General features: G+C 36.8%; 1 protein-coding gene across 1 annotated transcript in view; it reads right to left on the reverse strand.

Annotated features, from left to right (window-relative positions):
- Window positions 1-15,025, reverse strand: part of LOC101655713 (tetratricopeptide repeat protein 6) — a 44,033-nt gene extending 29,008 nt beyond the window's left edge. Inside the window, exons 1-3 of the mRNA XM_045288111.1 lie at window positions 14,953-15,025; window positions 14,004-14,164; window positions 7,562-7,696 (exon numbers count right to left, since the gene is read on the reverse strand). Coding sequence (XP_045144046.1) covers window positions 7,562-7,696; window positions 14,004-14,164; window positions 14,953-15,010 — 354 coding nt within the window. The 5' untranslated portion in view covers window positions 15,011-15,025. The remainder of the gene's footprint in view (window positions 1-7,561; window positions 7,697-14,003; window positions 14,165-14,952) is intronic.
- Between the last annotated feature and the right edge of the window lie 761 nt (window positions 15,026-15,786).

A 15,786-nucleotide genomic window follows, 5' to 3' on the forward strand; every position in this document is an offset into this window, starting at 1 on the left:
AAGCCTAGAAGAGCATATCATTAGAAAGCAAGCCATTTGGTGAGTACAATACATCACTTTAAAATATTAGCAAGTTACAGCATATAACTGCTTTTTGAAAATGTTTCAATCTATTTTAAATGTAGTTCTTCCAATGACCAGTAAAAGTAATATTTGTAAATAAATCAAATGTTTTATTATAATGGTTGGCCCACTATTCCAAGACTAAAGTCTACTTAATTAATTTTGTTTGATTTTATTTTAGCAATATAACTTTAACCATTACTCTTCATACTGTATGTTTTCAAAGAAATCAAAGCCAACACATTTATTTTCCATGAGGATCCTGAAACTTTAGTAAATCCATAGTTTAAAACAGTAGAACTTCAAAATCATTCCCAACATTATTAAGAAAAACAAGAATTATTCTGACTGGCTGTCCAAAAACCTAAAACTATTCAAAAACATTTACATTCATGCTTATATTTACTGGAATTTTGAATGGAATAACTACTCGAGTGCAAATCTTTTTTTTGAGACTATAGGTATTCGAGTTTAATACACTGCACTAAATATAAGTTATAAAATTATGTGAGTGAAGGAAGGCCGTGGCCATCCCCACCCTCCAGCAAGGTATGCCCAGCTGCCTCCAAAACCTAGTTTTCTTTATTAATAAATCATTTTCTTGGGGGCTCTTACATACATCAATTGTATCAAGCACATTTGTACATATGTTTCCATCATCATTTTCAAAACATTTTCTTTCTGCTGGAGCCCTCTTTTTTCCCTTCCCTCCTCTTTTTTCCCTTCCCTCCCCCTACTCTCCTAGCCTCATGGACCCCTGATAAATTATAAATTATTATTATTTTCATATCTTATACCATCTGCTGTCTCCCTTCACCCACGTTCTGTTATTTGTACCCCTGTGGAAGGGTTAAAATGTCAGTAATTATTGTCAATTCCCCATTTCTCCCCCACTTTCCATCTACCCTCATGGTATCAGTACTCCCATTAGTGTTGCTGAGGGGGTTTATCTGTCCTGGATTCCGTGTGTCAAGGGCTCCTATCTGTACCAGTGTAAATGCTCTGGTCTATCTAGATTTGTAAGGTAGAACTGGGGTCATGATAGTGGGGGCTGGGGATGGTGGTGGAAACACTAAAGAACTATACGAATGTTGGATGTTTCATTGGTGCTATGCTGCACCCTGGCTGACTTGTTCCTTCCTTGTGACCCTTCTGTGAGGAAATGTCCAGTTGTCTACAGATGGGCTTTGGGTCTCCTCTATGAGCCCCATCATTTATATCAATATATTTGTTTCTTTTGGGTCTTCTGATGCCTGATACCTGATCCCCTTGATGCCTCATGATCACACAGAATGCTGTGCTTCTTCCATGTGGGCTTGTTGCTTCCCTGCTAGATGGCTGCTTGTTTAACTTCAAGTCTTTAAGACCCCAGACACTATATCTTTTAATAGCCAGGCACCATCAGCTTTCTTCACATTTGTTTATGCACCCATTTTGACTTCAGCTATTGTGTTGGGAAAGTGAGCATCACAGAATGCCAGGTTATTAGAACAAAGCATTCTTGCATTGAGGGAGTACTTGAGTAAAGACCTAATGCTCATCTGTTACCTTAATACTTAACATTTAAATTCATTTATATCCCTATTGTTATATTTTTATATTTACATATGTGCATGCCTATATTTGTACCTCTGTAAATGTCTTTTGCCTTCTAGTTTTTTCCTTTATTTCTTTTTGCTTTCCTCTGGTCCCACTATCATGTTCGAACTTCATTCATCTCTCTGTGCTTCCTCTTGGCTATATTGAACTTGATCAAACCCCACCAGGCATTCTACACCCTCCTCACCATCAATTTCAGATCTCTTATTGTCCCCTGGCCTCTAGGTTTTATGCCCCCCTCTCCCTTTTTACCACCTCTTCCTCTCCCATGTCCCCTGGAGCTGTCGGCCCTGTTATTTTCTCCTTAGGATTGGTTATCCTGCCTATCTTGCATCCAAGAAATCCTATAAATAGTTGCAGGTCTGTTGACCCTTTTGATTGTTTTTCAATTGGATCTGGTGAAGTGCCACTCCTTGCCCACCAATTCCAAAATCTGTTTTGGGGATTCCTCAGGGACTTTATTGCTTGAGACAGCCTACTTTTCAATGGGGCTCTGGAGTAGGAAGAAACAAAAATATCTACAGACAAAATAGTGTAAGAAATCATACAATACAAATTCCCTCACACCAAAAAAGGAGAAAATAACTATTCAAGAAATGGAGAGAATCCCAAACAGGACAGCATCCCCCAAAGAAAAACACAATATAATATAATCAAATTTTACAATGTCAAGGAAAAGGAAGGAATCTTGAAACAAACTAGGGGAAAGGTGAACAGTCACCTATAAAGGGAAAACAATAAGAACAAGCTCAAGAAAACAATATAATGATATATATTTTTAAAAACTGCCAACCAAGAATCTTGTATTCTGCAAAAATATCCCTAAATATGAGGGAGAAAGAAACATTTTCCAGACAAGGCCAAATTAAATGAATTTATTGAAACAAGACCAGTATTACAATATATACATTACATTATATATTACAAAACACACACACACACACACACACACACTATAAGTGACATTTTAGACAGCAAATCAAAACAATAACAGACACACCTAAGAGCAACAAAAAATACACCACCACCAGAAATAAATACACTGAATGCAGTATTCGAAGCAGCGCAGAAATAAAGGAGTACAAATAAACCAATAAAATCACAAAATAGAAACAGATGACAAAATGACAGCAACAAAATCACAAATATCAGTAACATCCCTAAATAGTAATGGATGAAAAGCACGCGTAAATAGACAGAGAGTAGCAGATTGGGTAAGAAAACAGGACCCATCAATATGCTGCCTAAAAAATACACCTTAAACCTGAAGACAAAAATAGATTAAAATCAAAAGATGGGGGAAATTTTACCCAGCTAATGGGAACCAAAAAAAGCAGGAGTGGCAATATTAACATCCAATAATATAGAATTCAAGGCAAACAAAAAAAAACAAAACATCGGATGATAAATGACCAAAAAAGGATACTACATAATGATTAAAGAATAGAACAAGAAGACATAACCATAATAAACATATGAAAAACCCTCAAAATACATTAATCAAATTCTTATCCAGTTGAAGAAAGAAAAAGACAATACAGCAATAACTGTATAGAATGCAATATACCATTCTCATGAAAAGACAGATCTAAAAAGAAACAACAAAGACACAAAAGAACTAAACAACACATTAACATAAACCTAGATACATCCAGAGCACTCCATGAACAGCAGCACAGTATACATCCATTTCCAAGGCACATGGAACATTTTCTAGAACAGACCATATATTAGGTCATCAAGCAAGCTTTAATAAGTCTTAAAATATTGAGATTTGACAATTCAACTTCTCAAACCACAATTCTATAAAACTAGAACTCAATAATAGAAAAACGAGAGTAAAAAATAAGATATGGAAACTGAACAACAAACTACTTAAAAATGACTAAGAGATGATATAAGGGATGAAATTTTAAAATTCCTTGAAACTAATGAGAACAAGCATATCAAACAGAAACAGCAAAACTTCTGGGACACAGCATAAGCAGTTTTCAGAGATTAATTTATAACAATCAGCACACACATGAAAAAAAGAGGAGCAAACCAAAATCAATACCTTTACCCAGAATCTTCAACAATACCAAGAAAATAAACTTTCATCCATCAGGAGAAAAGAAATAATAAATATCATCATAAATACTAATGCAGAAATAAATGAAGTAGAAAACAGATAAACAATTAAACACACGCGCATGTGACAAGAAGTTGGAGCTTTAAAAGAATGAACAAAATTGACAAACCACCACAAACTTAAGAAAGGAAAAGAAAGAGAAGATGCAAATATCAAGATTAGAGATGAAAGGGTTGGTATCACACAGAATGAAATGAAATATTATTATAAAAGACTGTAGTACAACAAATTTAAAAACCTAAATGAAATGGACACATTTCTAGAAATACACTATCTACCAAAATTAATGCAGACTTACATAGAAAACATGAACAGAACCATAACAAAAGAAAAAGTGGAAGAGGACACTAGAAATCTCACAACCAAAAAAAAGCCCAGAACCAGAGAGTTTTACCAGGGAATTCTACCAAGTATTTGGAGAAAAGCTGTGACTAATTTGATATTTGAGAATATAGAAAAGGACACTAAACACCTGAGCTCATCTTATGAAGGTATCATAACCCTGATACTGAAACTAGACAAAGTCACCTCCAAGACAGAAAACCACAGATCAATATCCCTTATGAAAATAGACACCAAAATTCCCAGAAAAATCATGGCCAATATAATCCAACATGATATCAAATATATAATATATACTATGGTCAAATGGAAGTCATACTGGGTACACAAGAAAGGTTCAATATTAGAAAAACAGTCAAAGTAATATACCATATAAACAAAAATCAGAACCACATGATCATATCAATTGACACAGAAAAGGCATTTGACAATATCTAAAACTCATTCATAATAAACATTCAATAAAATAGATCTAGAAGGAAATTTATGAACAAAATAATAAAGGTCATATATGATAAACAAATGGCCAACATCTCTCTCAATGGGGAAAAACTGAAAAAAGACGCCTTTTTTCACCAATCTTATTCAGCGCAGGGCTGCAAGTCTTTCAGAACCATTAGATAACCTTGGGACAAAGAAAAAGTGAAACTCTCTTAGAAATGATATAATTTTATATATAAAACCCCAACACTTAACAAAGAGAGAGAGAGAGAGAGAAAATCTGTTGGAAACAGTGGATTCATGAATATAGCAGTATGCAGAAGTAACATACAAGAATCAATTGAACTCTGAAAAAGAAATCAAGAAAAAAATATCATTTTCAATACTCACAGAAAAGAAATACTTAGGAAAAACACTAACCAGAGAAACGAAACACTTGTACAAAGAAAACTACAGAACATTACAACAAGAAACCAAAAGATATCTACATATATAGAAGCACATTCCATGTTCATGGTTAAGAAGACTTAACATTGCAAAAATGTCAATACCGCCCAAAGCAATCTACAAATACAACACAATTCTGATCCATATCCCAAGTACATTCTTTAAAGAAATGGAAAAACTAATGACTGCCTTTATGTGTGGAGGGAAGAGATCCAGAATAACCAAAGCGCTTAGAAGACGGGCTCCACAGGAGCCTCTCACTATCTGACTTCAAAATAGACTACATTGTCTTAACAGTCCAAACAGCCTTGTACTGGCACAGTGATAGGTACACAGATTAATGGGGCAGAATAGAAAACCCAGAAAGAAATTACTCTATCTATAGACAGCTGATATTCCACAAAAGGCCAAAAAAATTAAATGGAAAAGAGAAAGTCTCTTCAACAAGTGGTGCTGGCAAAATTTGATCTCCATCTGTTGAAGAATGAAACAGAAGCCCAATGTACCTCATGTACAAATATGAACTCAACATGAATCAAGACCTAAGAGGGAAAATAGCAACAAACTTAAAGGCCCAATTGCAGGGCATAGATGCACGATCAAATATAACAAAGAAGCACACACAGTAGAAGAAAAAAGATAACTGAGACATTTATGTGTTTAAAAAAAAAAAGAAAGAAAGAAAACACCATCAAAAGAGTGAAAAGAGAACCCAATGACTTGGGGCAAAATCTTTAGCAAAACACAATGGACAAGAAACTAATCTCTAAAATCTATAGAAATCTGAACTACCTCAATAAGAAAAAAACAATAATCCAATTAAAAAACAGGAAAAGGCAATGACCAGAAAGTTCACCAAGAATGACATCCCAAAAGCTAACAAACATGAAGAAAGGCTCATGATCATTAGTCACCCAGGAGATGCAAATCAAAACAACAAGTAGATATCAACTTACACCAATAATGACAACCCAATAATAATGTTAAAATGCTGGCGAGCCTGTGGAGAGACTGGAACTCTCGTCCACTGCTGGTAAGTCTGTATACATGTTCAAACACTGTGGAAAGCAACATGGCACTACCTCAAACGACTAGGAAAAGAAATTCCATACAGTTCAGCAATACTTCTGCTGGGCATCTATCCTAAAGAAGTAAGAGCCATAATGTGAACAGATACATGCACTCCCATGCTCATTTCAGCACTATTCCCAACAAGAAGATGCAAACAGCCCAGATGCCCATCAGGAGAAGAATAGATGAAGAAATGTGGGTATACACATACAACAGGATACTTACTATATATACATCTATAAAAAATAAAAATAAACAATTCTTAAACCATCAACAAAACCCTCACACCATGCATGGACCTGGAGAAGATAATGTCGAATGAGGTTGCTCCACCACAAAAGGGGAAGTATTATATAGGACCATTTCCGTCAGAAGAAAAGAAGACAGAGACTTGCATCCTACAGGCAATGAACTTTGGAGGATCTCAAGGGAGGCAGGACAAAGGTGGGAAGGTGAGGCAATGGAGTAGTTCACGAGCATGTTGACAGTAATGACTTGAGTGTAACAGAGGATGGAGTTCCAGAAGAGGAAGAAGATCCATCAGGGAAGGGAGAGTGGGGTGCAAATTTGGAAGCTGGGGTGGGTTTAATGAGTGGTTTGAATTATTGAATGCAGAGTTGACTGGAGCGTTGGTCTGAAATGTAATCCTACCCTCACTGTATCTAACTCACCATGTAGAAATTATCAAAAAATAATAAAATTGTGGTATATGTATGTACAGAACTGGAATTGTGAAATATCCACCCATTCGCTAATTATTATACATATCTATCATATCATTGATAATTTTGAAGTAAGAAATTATGTAAAATGGTCAAAGACTAGGTAAATGCATAATAATTGTAACAAGTGATTTTCATTGAAACTGGTCATCTTAATAACTAGAGTTCTTAATAATTTTCTATCTATGTAACTTTATCTTGAAGCACTCAATTTAGAGGATTTACTGATTTAATAAATAAATTTGTATTACTGTGATAAATTTATTTTGCTCTAAAGTTTGCTGCAATCAGGTGGGGTTTTTTGGAAAACAAACAATAGTCTTCATTATATTATCAATAAATAAACAGCCACACAATGGCATCAAAGTATTGATTAATATGCTAGCAAAGGCAGGGTGCAGACGGCAGGAACACAGAGCTACGTGGCACTGCTAAACTGTACAAGACACTTTGGAGTCGTAAAGAGTTTTTTTAAAGTACAATCTCCAGTCTCCTTGCCATGGAGTCCATTCTGACTCATGGTGATCCTGTAAGACAGAGTAGACTTGACCCTGTGAGTTTCCAAGGCTGTGCATCTTTACGGAGAAGGAAAAAATCTCATCTTTCTCCCGCAGAGAGGCTGGTGGGTTCGAACTGCTGATCTTGTGTTTAGCAGGTCAACCTGCAGATAGCTTTGTGATAGAAAGTTGAAAACGAACAGTCTCTCAACTCAAAAATCACCAATGGTTCTAAATATACAAAATACCATTTGTAAATTGCCTTCTTCCATGTAACAAAGTCCCAAGTGATACAGACAGTCAGCAGAAGCCGTTACAGCATTCGGTCCTTTATCAGACTTAGCAAATACCTCCAATGCCTTTTTAAATGTTCTCACAGCTTCCTAGAATGATTGAAAAAAGAAGAAGAAAGGAGGGTGGAAATTTCTTTCTAATATCTATTTAGTACTACACATCCTTAAATGTTAGCGGGAACTCAACACACAGCCTGTCTCATTTCATATGAGGGCATGCACACTTGAAAGGATCCGAGATCTTGTGAATACAGGCAGTCCTGGGATCATGAACAACATCCAGCACCAGACCTACCCTAAAATCGAATTTGCATGTAAATGAGAACAGTTAATTAAGCATAGTTGGTATCTAATGTTGGTTAGTCAAATATCTGTCTCTGTGCAGTGAACATTACTATTCAGAAATGCATTAAAGAAACACTTCCGGACACACTAAAACATCTCTAATATAGTAATAGTCATACTGTTTTCATGTGCGGCACCCCAAAGTAGTGCCCTTTTGTTCCTGTGAACCTTGATCATTTATACTTAAGATCTTTAGTATAAGAAGTACAGGTTGTATGTAAATTGTACAGGTTGTATGTAAATCTTTAGTATAAGAAGTACAGGTTGTATGTAAATTGGATGTTTGCAATCTAGAGAGTGCCTGAGTACGGCTGGAGGAGGATCCAGGCCTCGGGTCTAATCATAGCATGTCCCACCCACCCGACCTTTCTACAAGCTAGTCTTTAGGCAGACATATTCATTGATTTTTTTTAAGCTATAATTTCTAACTTTTAAGCGCTCTCTTTTTATAAGGTCAGATATCAATGCCAAATGTGTGACCAATTTCCTTCCTGAATAAAATATTGTAAATCTAGTTGATAGTGAAGGAATACCTCTGAAAGCATCAGATGTCATTCTAAACAACCTGGATTTTGTCCTGTGTTCTTCATGTGATTCCATTGGCACCATAGAAATAAACTATAATAAAAACCCATCCAGTTAAATCATATAGGCAAAACAGTTAAAACTCTTTATGAAAATACAGTTTTGCAAATAGAAATGCCATATGACATTTATGGCAGTTACATAATCTCCTGTCAACTTGAGCAAAGGGGTGGACTCTAGCTTGTCAATTAGGTCATAGGGAATACTGCCTCTGTATGGTCATGGTCTTCTCCTGAGGATTCTGGGAACTTCTTTCTCCCTGGAGGTGGGACACTCTCTCTGCCTTCCCTGTCCTGCTGTTGAGCCCTCAGAAAGCTGGAGGAGACAAGTTGAGGCCTGTGCCAGTATTGAGATGCCTCCACTGCCACTTGATCCACAAGACTTTCTATCCACTGACCTGTGATCTTCCTGCATTCAGCATTATTGCATGTCCTGTGTGAGTCTAAAGAGGACTAGTATCACACATATGGGCTAATATCAGACTCATGTACTTGATCTGGACAGGGCTGGGATGTTTTCCCAACCTAGTTGCTCTTTCATATAAAGCTCTTTCTCATACACCTATAGTGTCTATGAATTTGTTTCTGTAGTCAATCTGGACTAACACAACATTCAAGTAACCACTGTATGTTATCTTCATACAGACGCATATGCTTGTTACTATTTAGCCCATAATCTTAAGAGCATAACATTTCTAGAGACATAATGAGCATTCATTTGATGTGCTAAGAATACTTTCTCGTTTCTCTTAGCAGTTATTCCTCATGTTCACAATATACCTCAATATTATTCCTCCTATCTTCACTTGCAGCACATTTCCCTTGTTTCACTTTTCAATACATGCATATCTTTATCTGCTGCTATCTTTATTCTCTTCTGTCATTGAAAGATTTCCGTTTTTCTCCTTTCCGTTTTCAGGTTGTATTCTTAGCCTCAGCTTCTGCTCCACCTGAGCTCAATCGGTTATTTCCTTCCTGTTTGGGGTCTCTGTCCCTACACTGTCTCCCTGAGTCCACAAATCTGCTATCACTCCTTCCATATTTTTTTAAATTCAAGTTAGCAAATTTGAACTTCCACTGAAATATAGAAATGAAGTGGACTTGAGAACTATTTGTAGAGTGGAACCAAGAGAACTTTATTATCGAGTGGATGGAGGAGAGAAGTCCTAAGTGACTCCAGGTTTCCGGTTTGGAGACTTCCTAGGGCTTCTGGGAGTTAAGGGAGGAGGGAAAACATCTATGTCTATAAAGAGAGTTCAACAACTTTAAATTTAGAAGAAAGGGAGTCAAAAATGCATATTGAGAAATGACTACTGAGTTCGAAACGAAAGGCAGTCATTAATGAAAGTGATGAGAGTAATTAATTCTAAATAGGAGTGTATTCATTTTCTAGTACAAAAAATTCAAACTTCCCCAAAGTGAGCAGCTTAAGCAATACATGTTGCTATCTCATAGTTTGAATAGATCGGGAAACCAGGCACATGGCTTTACGGGGTCCTCTATTCCGGGTTTCCCAAATGTGCGGTCAAGCTGCTAGCTGAGTTATACTATGTGGAAATCCAACTGGGGATAAAATGCTCCAAAGCTTATTCAGGTTGCTGACAGAATTCATTTCTTTGGAGATGGAGGACAGGGAACAGCTGACAGCCAGAGGCTACCCTCCGATCCCAAAGGCTACCTGTCATTTCCTGCCACTCCAAACTGGCAGTATTTCTGATGAAATAATTTTCTCAAAACCTTGGGGAGCTTCCTTGGATTTCACAGGGATTCATTCCATTAGAAAAAAGCCATCTCCACTAATCTCTTCTCTACCTTGGTATCTTGCTGAGGTTACTGAGAAGCGACACCTTTAATCTTCAGGAGATCCTCTGTTTGGGCTGAGAAGGTCTGTGAACCAGCTGCTCCATCTCTTAAAAGGTTCTCATGTGACTTTAACCTTTTTATCTCCTTGAGGGCTTAGCAAAAAGTTATACTGTCACACCTTGAACGTCTTTTCTATATGATTTCCTGGTGATGATTATCTTGATTTTAGCTATCTGGAGAAGCTGAGAATTTTCATCATGAAATCTCGTTGCATTTAGCATTATTTAACTCATTCATCTCTCCTCTAAAATTTTACTTTAAGCATAAAAATAAGGAATGCCTTCAACATTTGCATCAAAATATTGCATTTCTATAAATCGACAGTGAATAAAGCTATCAGTTACAGTAGAATAAAAAATGTTAAGAATGCCTAGAAATATATCTAGTAAGAGATGTATAAAATCTACTTAAAAGGTCAAATAAGTGAGATTATTGTGTCTGCAACCAATTTAAAACCATGTGTTAATCATCTCTAAAATAATCTACATATCCAACATAATTTTAGTCAAAACCCAAATAGGGTACTTAATAAATATTAACAATTGGCATTACAAATGTATATGGAAGAGTAAAAGCCCAAGAATAACCAGATTTCCTGGAGAAGACTGTAATCTTCAGACTTGCTCTCCATGATAGAAAATATTCTAAGAATATAGAAATTGAACATTGTATTTCTTGGCCAGAGATAGAGAAATTGAGCAATATTATAGAATGAAGAGCCCAGAATCAGACCCACACATACATGAAAACTTTAGGATGACAGATGTAGCACTGGAGATATTTGGTCTAAAGAAAACTATTCAATAAATGATACTGGAATATTTGCATATACTTACTAGGAAAATCAAATTTATCACCACCTCACGCATAAAACATATCATCTTAATACAGAGTAAGGTATTAAAGAAGACAAAATGGGTGCATAGGCAAATGTGGTGAAAAAAACTAATGGTGCCCAGCTATCAAAAGATATAGCATCTGAGGTCTTAAAGGCTTGAAGATAAACAAGTGGCCATCTAGCTGAGAAGCAACAAAGCCCACATGGAAGAAGCACACCAGCCTGTGTGATTCTGCGGTGATGATGGGATCAGGTATTGGGCATCAAAGATCCAGAACAAAAAATCATATCAATGTGACTGAAGGGGATCAAAGAGCGAAGACCCAAAGCCCATCTATAGACAATAGGACACCCCCATACAGAAGGGTCACATGAAAGAGCTGAGCTAGTCATGGAGTAGTATAGCACCGATGAAACACAATTTTTCTCTAGTTTTTAAATTATTCCTTCCCCTTCCCCCCACCACTGCCCCACTATCATGACACCAATTCTAGCTTACAAATCTGGCTAAACCAGAGCATGTACACTGGTTAAGATAAGAGCTCTCAATACAGGGAATCCATGACAGATAAACCCCTCAGGACCAATCATGAGAGTGGTGATACCAGGAGGGGAAGGGGAAGGTGGGGGCAGAAAGGGGGAATCAATCACGATGATCTACATATAACCCCCTCTCAGGGGGATGGACAACAGAAAAGTGGGTGAAGGGAGCTAGCTGTCAGTATCAGACATGAAGAAAACAATAATTTATAAATTATGAAGGGTTCATGAGGGAGCGAAGGTGGGAAGGGAGGAAATGAGCTGCTCTCAAGGGCTCAAGTAAAATGAATGTTTTGAAAATGATGATGGCAACATATGTACAGATGTGCTTGACCCAATGGATGTATGTAAGGATTGTGATAAGAGTGTAAGAGCCCCCAATAAAATGATTTTTTTAATAAAAGAAGAAGACTAAAGAAAAATTAATGCATTTGAATTATGGTGCTAGCAAAGAATATTGAAAGTACCATGGAATGCCAAAAGAACAAACAAATCTGTCTCGGAAGAAGTATGGTCAGAATGTTCCTTAGAAGCAAGAACGGTGAGATTTTGTCTCACATGCTTTGAGCATGTTGTCAGCCGAGACCAGTCCTGTACCAGACCAGTACTGGTAACGTGTTCTGGCAGTGAAAACGAGGAAGGCCCCGAAAGAGATAGACTGCCACAGCGGCTGCATTAATGGACTGACATAAAAGCAATTGGGGGGATGGCACAGGACTGGGCTGTATTTCATTCTGTTGTACATAAGTCACTGAGTCCAAACCTACTCAATGGCACCTTACAACAACAAAAACAACAAGGTCTTAAATGAAAAACAAAGCAAAACTTTTTAACTTTCAGAAGAAAGTACAGAATATGCTTATGACACCTTAGAGTAGGGAAGAATTTCTTAAATAAGATTTTTTTAAATCCCTGACTATGAAATAAAATATATAATTAAAAAAAACAGCATGTGGCAAATGAATGATTCACAAGTGAATCAGTGACTCAAATTAGAGTTACAAATTATGAGAAAATATGCTGCACACATCTAACCAAGGAGTAGTATCCAGAATCTTTTAAATGGCTACAACTCAAGAAGAAAAGATCAATTAGATATTCATAAGCAATTGACAGAAAAGAAATCTGATCAACTATATAAAAGGTGATCAAACTGATGCTTAAACTGAGACATGCAAATGAAGATCCCAATGAGACGCCGATCGTTATCCAGTTAAGTCGTTAGGAGATGTGGAACTCATTTCGACCCCTGACACAGAGCAGAACTGCTCCAGACAGGTTTGGCTGCAGTTTTTATGAGAACAGACTGCCAGACCTTCCTTCCATGGAGACCATTTGCACCGTCGAGGTTCCTTTCGTCTGCAGTAGTTTGGCAAACAAAAAGTCTGACAATACCAATTGTTACGAAGGATGCAGATCTAGAACTCTTAAACAGCAGGGCAGAGAATAAGTGAGTACAATTCTATAGGAAAATGGATCATTTTCTTTAAAAAGCAATTAAACATTCTCTGCTGTGGTTAGGTACAGTCCGTCAGTTCCAACTCGTAGCAACTGTACGTAAAGCAAACCGTGTGACCCTTACACTCGGTGCCATGGTTGAGCAATCGTTGCAAGTGCTGTGTCTGTGTCAGTCCATCTCCTTGACGGTCTTCCTCTTTTTGCTGCCAGTCCACTTTACCAAGCGTGGTGTCCTTCCCCAGAGAATGGTCCCTCCTGATGACAGGTGCAAAGTCTGTGAGCAGAAGTCAGGAGTATTCTGGCTGCACAAGACAGATCCATTTCTTCTTCTGGCACTTAGAGCTCTCTTCAATATGCTTCACCAACAACATGAATCTAAAGCATCATTTCATTTTCAATCCTCCTTATTTACTGTCCAGCCTTTACATGCATATAAGGTGACTGAAAGTACCATAACTTGGGCCAGGTGAATCTAAATCTTTTAAGTGAAATCTTTACTTTGTAACATTCTCTACGTACCAGCAATGCCACTCCAATGAGTATATCCTGAAAACCTACCCCAACATGTTAATAGAAGACATAAAAAAAGAATATGCAGATCAGTCATATTCTTACAAGATAACAAAACAAATAGAAATAACCCAGATAATAACAATAGAAAAAATCGCTCAATAGATAGTTGTGGGGAAAAGTATTTAAACAGTTAGGCTTAGAACAATACATCAGTTCCATTAACAGGTTTCAGTAAACATAATTCAGAGTTTTTCACCTTGTTTCTCTTGGCCTTCATCTGGGCTTTTGCTAGCAGAGCAAACGTGGTCAGCTCAGGCTTACTCAAAGTGAGAGCTTGTAACACTTGAATAGCTTTATCGTGGCTTTTACAAAAGGAATAGATGAGTGCTTGCTGCACAGGACTCAATTCAAGGAGACCTAAAAGCAAAGGAAAACTCTGTTAATGTAACATCTTTGCCAAGTATCTAGGATTTAAGATATACTTATGTTTAGGAAGTCGAGCAATTAAACAACCTTCCTATATAAAATGCATTAACAAATCAGTATTATCTGAAAGTGTTTACTACCAGAAAGCAGTAAGAAACCCCCATTACAAACAAGTAAATTTGTGAGATAAACAAGCAAAATTGTGGAGTATTTTCTATAATAAAGTCTCGCTCAAAATTTACTATGTTATAAATCATTATTTTATTCATTCTTAATGTATATATGGAACAGAAGTATTAGAGTTTCAAATTCTAACAATGATTTTTAAGTGACTGTCTCATTCTGTCTGTTACTATTATTGGCTGCCTTTGAGTTGGTCCTGACTCATGGCAACCTGATGTACAAAGTGTGCCATGCCCAGTGCCATTCCTGACCAATTGCTTGGCAGGGTGTTATGATTCATAATGTTTTCACTGACTGATTCCCAGAGGCAGATTCCCAGGCGTTTACTCCTAGCCCAGCTCAGTGTAGAAGCACCACTGAGATCGTGGGTCTCCTACCATCAGGCACATCTCCACTGACAGGCAGGTGGCCACTGTGCATGAAGTGCCCTGGCCAGGAATTAAATTCACGTATCCCACATGGCAGTCAAGAATTCTACCACAGAACCACCAATGCCACCCCAGGCCATCTATACACAGCTACTGATACTAGAAGTTTAACCAAGGTATTTCTTTTTGAAGTAAGACCATTGGGATTTTCACATTAACTATATTTACCTTTGTTCATATCTGCTACTTGATAAATTGTGAATTTTGCCAGGTCAAAGCGTTTCATCTTAAGAAGATATTGTCCTCTGGAAGAAATAAAAGGGTTCTGATTCTAAAGAGTTAAGATAATTTTAAAATAAAATTTCTAATACAAATAGTTCCCAACTTAAAACAGGGATCCTTCTAAATGATGCCAGAGTGCATGGGTTCTAAGTCAAAGGCTCTTTCTTTCCCTTCAGTTTTCATTATTATTGTTTTTTTATTATCAGTAACTTTGTCTTTCATGGTTGGAAATATTACACATAAACTTATAGACATATTTTAGTTCATACATAAAGAAAATATACAAATCATTATCTTAAAAAAGCATGGACATGGATGTAGATCACCATAATTCAAATGCATCAGGGACTAACTGTAAAAACTGAAAATATCACCTTTCTAATACAATTACTAATATATACATATGGATATACATAAAAATATGAAGTTTATACACATTTTATATCACCTAAATAGATAAATTAAAGAGTCCTGGTGGCAACGTGCGTAATGTTTTTGGCTGCTAACCCCAAGGTCAGGAGTTCAAAACTACCAGCCACTCAGTGGAAGGAATATGAAGCTCTCTCACTCTCATAAGGATTTATAGTCTCATAACCAAAGGGGATAGTTCTACCCTGTCCAACAGGGTCTCTATGAGTCAAGAGTGACTCAATGACAGTAGGTTTGGTTTAGGGAATAGGTAAATTAGCATGATGATGTGATGAGAAAACAATTAAGGAAATATAATATTAAAAGAAAAATAGGAATATGTTTGCAATTATCTACATTTACAATGTTATA

The sequence above is a fragment of the Echinops telfairi genome, unplaced genomic scaffold (assembly GCF_000313985.2).
Source record: "Echinops telfairi isolate 266 unplaced genomic scaffold, ASM31398v2 ScPeMD7_18;HRSCAF=68, whole genome shotgun sequence".
Lineage (NCBI taxonomy): Eukaryota > Metazoa > Chordata > Mammalia > Afrosoricida > Tenrecidae > Echinops > Echinops telfairi.